Below are 6,459 nucleotides of genomic sequence, written 5' to 3'. Positions count from 1 at the left end.
CACTAAATATACCTACTTAGTCTGCCAAATCAAGTTAGTAAAAAAAGGCGTAAAATTTAAAATTTGCATGGAAGATCGAGCCTTAGTGCCTACTTTATCAGAATTGCTGTGTTTTTCTACTGACAAAATTAGTTTGCCAGACTATAACACTAAACTATCACTGATACTGGACATAACTGATTTTGACTAACTGACATTGAATGCAACTAATACTGACACTACCTGACTGTAACCGACAAATTGCCACTGGCTGCAACTGACACTGATTGTCACTTTTACTGACTATAACTATAAAACTGATTTTTACTGCATTTGACATACCTACTGATTTTTACATTGACTAACTGATTACTGGTAACTAAGTTGAATACCGCTATATCTGACATTGACAGCTACTGATATTGATTGATACGGACTGCCAACTGACTGTTTGCTAATTTGACTAACTACAACTGACCGTCGTCGTGACTGATTTTGACAAACTAGCGCTATAACCGGATGCTACCGACTTATCAGCCGCGAATATTGACTAACTGACATTGAAAGTTACTGATATTAACATAATTAACTGACACGGACTGACTGACTGCTAGTGAAACTACTTAAATATAACTGAGCGTCACTGATTGTGACAAACTGCCGCTATAACCGAATGTAACTGACTTATCTGCTGCGGATAACGACTGACTAACATTGACTGGCTGACTGACTGACTGTTACGTTGATCTAACTAACTACAATTGACCCAACTACAATGAGTTACCACTGATTTTGACAAACTTCTGGTGCGGATATCGACATTGAAAGTTACTTATGGCCGACTGCTCGTTAATCGAACCAATTTTAACTGACCGTCACTAATTTTGACTAACTGACGCTGAATATCACAGATATTAGTTGACTGACACTGACTGAAACCGATTCTGACTAGCACTATAATCAGTATATATATATAATAGTACACACAGTTACAGTATATAATAGTAGTACAGGGCTATCACTGATCTTAACATAACTGACATTGACTGCAACATAAACTGACTAACGGCAACCGACAAATTGACACTGACTGCAACTTATACTGGCTAATGACCTAATGAGACCGACTTTGACTGCATCAGATACCGGCTAACTGACACTGATTAACTACAGGTGACTAGTTGACCGTTACTAGTAGGTATTGACATAACCGACAGACTATTAAAAAAAGCAAAGAGTACCGACTAAGCGACATCGACAATGAGTGAATATTGATTAGCTGACTCTGACTGTAACTGACTTTGACTGACATTTGACTACAACTTCTGACCTGACATTGACTATAACTACTTACGTAATAAACTTGAAATTGAATTCACTGGACAAGAGAGATAACAACAATATTAACTGACTTATAGCAGTGACTGACTGTGGCACTTAGTGTGACAATTACTGACTGACTAGAAATGATACCAACAATTTACATTAAGTAAGTGATAACGACACTGACTGTAACTAATTTTGACAGTCATGAACTTTTACTGGCTATACTGATACTGCCTAACTGACTATGATACTGAATGTCTTTAACTATGACCGACTGTAAACGACAGGTACTGACTGAATCATTTGATTGAACGTGAAATGAGATTACTAATAGCGATATATGTAGATTAGTTAGGTATAGTAGAAAATACAGACACAACATGATGATGACGTTTTAAACTTCAAACTACAAAATAAAGACCGCAGCTTGCACTGATCAGCTGATATTACGTGACTGTGACTGACCGATGACATATTTCAAAATAAGTGGTCTTAGGGCCTCTTATTCTATATCCAGATATTTAAGGAATTATTCCCACGAATAACAGTTTAACTTTATATGGACACGGAATAACGGCCCTTAACACTTAACAGACTGAGAGCGATCTACGTATGACAATAATTTAAATTAGTTCATAAGACAATGTTGGTTAAGTAGAAAAGTGAGGTTTCGTAAAGATCCGTATTTATGGAAAGCTTTTGTTGTTCTAAACTTTTCTATTTAACTGACAAAATATAGGATTGATCTAAATATAGAATGTAAGCTTTTATCAGTGTGGTCAGCATTTATTAACCATTAACATTTTGTTTAAAAGGTTTTATTTTTATTTTAGCAAGTTTAATGCTGACTGTACCAATATTTAAAAAGAGCAACGAATTTATTAACATTTACTTGAATGATGAAGAATCTCACTATAGTTACGAATTTTAATTAAGTACATTAAGTACATAAGATGATAAAATGTAATGTTTTGATTTTGATAATGAAACTAACCACCAATGGTTATATAAGTGTATCAACTTGTAAACAGTTTGTTATCAATTTATCACAGATATGAATATTGTTTTACATAAACTAATAAAGAATAGAATAATATTGATTATGATGTGTATTTTGAACATGAATAAAGTTTGTTTGGAAATACTAAAGGTGTTTTTTGTATATTAAGTTGAAATAACTTATTCTAGTTTTGTAGTGAATAAAAGTCTATACAACATTACATCATTTTATTACATCACAACAGAATATACATTTTTATATGCTTATAATTTCTAATAAATTAAAATCCATAACAATAATGATCATAGCCATTCTAGTAAAAAAACTGATAATTTAACACATTCACTGCAAAGAACACGTATGTGTGTTCATTTTGTACTGAAAACGGGGCACCAGGCACCAAAAGTGTTAAGGCAGATAACCTATAAGGCGATGCCGCTTGGCACGATTTCCTTAGGTCAAACAAAGTTGATCTGGCCCGGTAGCCAGGAGATCGTACCATGCAGACCCCCTAAAAAGGGGGGGGGGGGTGAAAGGGTCGGCTCCCCAGGTCCAATCTATGCTATATTCCATCCTAGTCTTAGCAACTAGGGCAAGTTATATATCATTTACGTATAATTAAGGGACGAGGAATTCATTTTTGAAATAATTACTATACCTTCTCATACAAAAAAAAATGGTTTTTGTACAAAAAATGAAAATGTTATGTAATTTTTTGTGACAATATTGGATGTTACAATCACAGTGTGGCGATTTGCACTAAATAAAAAATTGGACGATGTAGCTCATGTATTCTTTATTCTGAAAAATATCACTTTATCTTAGGCATTCATACATTTTTTCGTAATAGAAAAAATATTTATAGAGCGCGGTAGTAACGATTTCCATACAAATGGAACTATGTCCAAAGTCAAAGATTACAATTTTTTACAAAAACACTGAATTTGGCATTTTAAAAGTTTAAATATAATGTTTTAATATTTTTTCCATGCGTTTTTGCTCTTTTTTGGTACAAATTTGTTGATTTTATTTTTCTTCCACACAAACTTTCTCCCTCCTATTTCCCCCCCTTAAGGGTTGATTTTATAAAATTTTATTTTATCTCAAACTTAAACCTGTTGCATTTAATTTATGTTGCAAATTTCAGCTTCATATCTTCAGGGGTTTAGATTGTATGATGTCTGGAAGTAAGCAGAATTTCGTTAGATATTATAATGTATGGGATATTATGAAATAAAATGTCTTTAGCTCAAACACATGTAGATCCTAAACTACTAAACATTTTCACCTGAAAATTTGAACACTGATTAATTAAAAAAGATATAAGTTAGTAATAAAAACTAATTTAAAACTATCTACCCTTAAGGGGGGGAAATAGGGGGGAGAAAGTTTGTATGGAAGAAAAATAAAAACAACAAATTTGTACCAAAAAAGGGCAAAAACGCATGAAAAAAATATTACAACATTATATTTAAACTTTTAAAATGCCAAATTCAGTGTTTTAGTAAACATTTTTAATCTTTGACTTTGGGCATAGTTCCATTTGTATGGAAGTCTTTACCGCCACGCGCTATAAATTATTGTTTTATCACGAAAAAAATTATGAATGCCTACTTTAAAGTGATATTTTCCAGAATAAAGAATACATGGGCTACATCGTCCATATTTTTATTTAGTGCAAATCGCCACACTGTGATTGTAACATCCAAAGTTGTCACAAAAAATTACATACATTTTCATTTTTTGTACAAAAATATTTTTTTTGTATGGAAAGGCATAATCATTATTTCAAAAATGAATTCCTCGTCCCTAATTTATACGAAAATGATATATAACTTGCCCTAGTTGCTAAGACTAGGAAGGAATATAGCATAGATTGGACCTGGGGAGCCGACCCTTTCATCCTCCCTTTTTGGAGGGTCTGCATGGTACGATCTCCTGGCTACTGGGCCAAATCAACTTCGTTTGACCTAAGGAACAATGGTGCCAAGCGGCATCGCCTGAGACTAAAGTGCATGCTAAATGACCTTACTAACCCTACTATAAAAGTCATATCTTACAAAAAAATACATTCATGAGTAAATGCCTTAAAAATATCAAGATTTTTGGTCTTAAATCATTGTATCTATTATGTTGTGTATTATATGGTCTTATTCATTTGGTATGATTTTTGTTCACTACATGTATTTATCAAAGTCACTATCAAATAGTGATCCAAATAAATAATATTGTAAATTCTAATATTAAGTACAATGAATTCTAGAACAGACTAGTCACATTAACCATTAAATAATAATTCATAGTAGGTACATTGCTCATAAATCATCAGGTGACAAGCAAAACTCATTCATTACTAAATAAATATTAAACAAAAAACAACCTTATTTAGGTATTAATATGGTTCACACTGGCTATTAACTTGTGGTAGTAATTAGTGAGTTTTGCTTGTCACCTGACGAAATATTGTAGCCCTAAATAAATTCTACACATAATACACATGTAGAACAAACTGCTTTATTTACTTAGTGTATAGTGACTAAATACTTAATTGCAATATTATAGCAAAAGTATTTGAGTTGGTTTTCTACAGAATATTTTATGGTCCTTCATATGGAACAATGTCCTTCAAGTACTTTAAATTTACTGACCTTACCTAACTAACATAAGCATCAATAATGAGACTCTAATCATATCCATATATTTAATCTCTCTCAGGATAAAATTGGCTCAAATTTTTGGCCATTTCTTGTGCCAGCTCTTCAGTGCTTGCACACAAGACCCTACGAGATAAAACATCAAAGGGGCCCCCAGCAGGATCAATGCAGACCCCACCTGCTTCACGGACTATAATGTCACCCGCAGCTATGTCCCAAGCATGAATACCAAACTCAAAGTTAAGATCAGCCCCTCCCAATGCCACCATACACATATTCAAGGCAGCAGATCCCAAGGTTCTAATGCCATGAGCCTTAGTAATTATCATTTTAAAGTTTTCAAAAAGAACTTTCTGTCTTTCTGGATCTCGACTTGTACCAGCCTCTGTCATGATCAAAGCTTTACTCAACTCCTTAATTTGAGATACATGTATCTGTCGGCCGTTATAAAACGCACCTTTACCTTTCTTTGCTGTGAACAACTGCTCCAGGATAGGATTGTATACAATACCAGCAACTGCCTCCTTGTTGATAAGAAGTCCCAATGAGATGCAGCTGTGTGGAAAACCGTGGACAAAATTCATAGTTCCGTCGACGGGATCTATCACCCATGTGGGCGCATCAGTTAGCTCGCATTTAGCGCCACCAGACACCGCTTCCTCGCCGATAAATTGATGGTCGGGATATAATTTTGAAATTCCTCCAATCAAAGTTTCTTCTACTTTTTTATCTATTTCTGTCACCAAATCGATATCACACGACTTCAATTCGAAGTCCTTACATCCAGTAATATGATCTTTTATAAGGTTTCCGGAAGTTTTCACCAAAGACAGCGCCGACTCGAAGTATTCGTCGACTAAAACAGACTGGTCTGCCATCGTGCGAATGTGCCCGCGGAACGGTTTAATAACGAACCGTACAGCAATACCCAGAACTTGTTTAGAACAAGTTAATTTAATGATACTATTAAATAAATAAATTGTGATTACTCTTGTAAACCAAAGCCTGTGAATTTCCACTATCGCCAGTCGCGAATTGGTTTAGTTGACATTGACATGACTGACACTACTGACAGCTGAAGATGACAATTGTGACCTTCAATATGTTTTTATTACGTTCCAAAACACGCGCAGCAAGTGGATAAAATGAGTCGCTTAACTTCAAACTCGGGTAAATCCGTTTGTCAGATATGCGATTTTGGTAGTCAGAAAAGGTACAGTGCATAATTATTTTCTCTCGTATTTTCACGGAAACGTAGGAACGTGTTATTTCAATCAGTCTCGGTATAAAAAGTACTGAGGTCGACTGAAGCAGCATGGCAAATACTAATGTTTCCGAGAAAATACGAAGTAAAACAATTATGCACTGTAGATTTTGCTGACAGGGTCGAATATTTACCCGAGTTTGAAGTTAAGCGACACATAGGCTATAGATATCCTAAGTATCCTACCTATACCTATTTGTTTCACAAGCACAAGCTGCCAAAGTTGTTGTTTAACC

General features: G+C 34.4%; 1 protein-coding gene across 1 annotated transcript; it reads right to left on the bottom strand.

Annotated features, from left to right (window-relative positions):
- Nucleotides 1-2,517: 2,517 nt before the first annotated feature.
- On the bottom strand, nt 2,518-6,005 carry LOC134791310 (inositol monophosphatase 1). The gene has a single exon (XM_063762322.1). It carries the CDS (start codon nt 5,835-5,837, stop codon nt 5,007-5,009), a length of 831 nt encoding a protein of 276 aa, XP_063618392.1. The 5' UTR covers nt 5,838-6,005; the 3' UTR covers nt 2,518-5,006.
- Nucleotides 6,006-6,459: the final 454 nt, after the last annotated feature.

Source organism: Cydia splendana, chromosome 6 (genome assembly GCF_910591565.1).
Source record: "Cydia splendana chromosome 6, ilCydSple1.2, whole genome shotgun sequence".
NCBI classification, from domain to species: domain Eukaryota; kingdom Metazoa; phylum Arthropoda; class Insecta; order Lepidoptera; family Tortricidae; genus Cydia; species Cydia splendana.
Note: the sequence above shows the minus strand (reverse complement) of the source record. Positions and strands in the feature narration are given on the sequence as shown.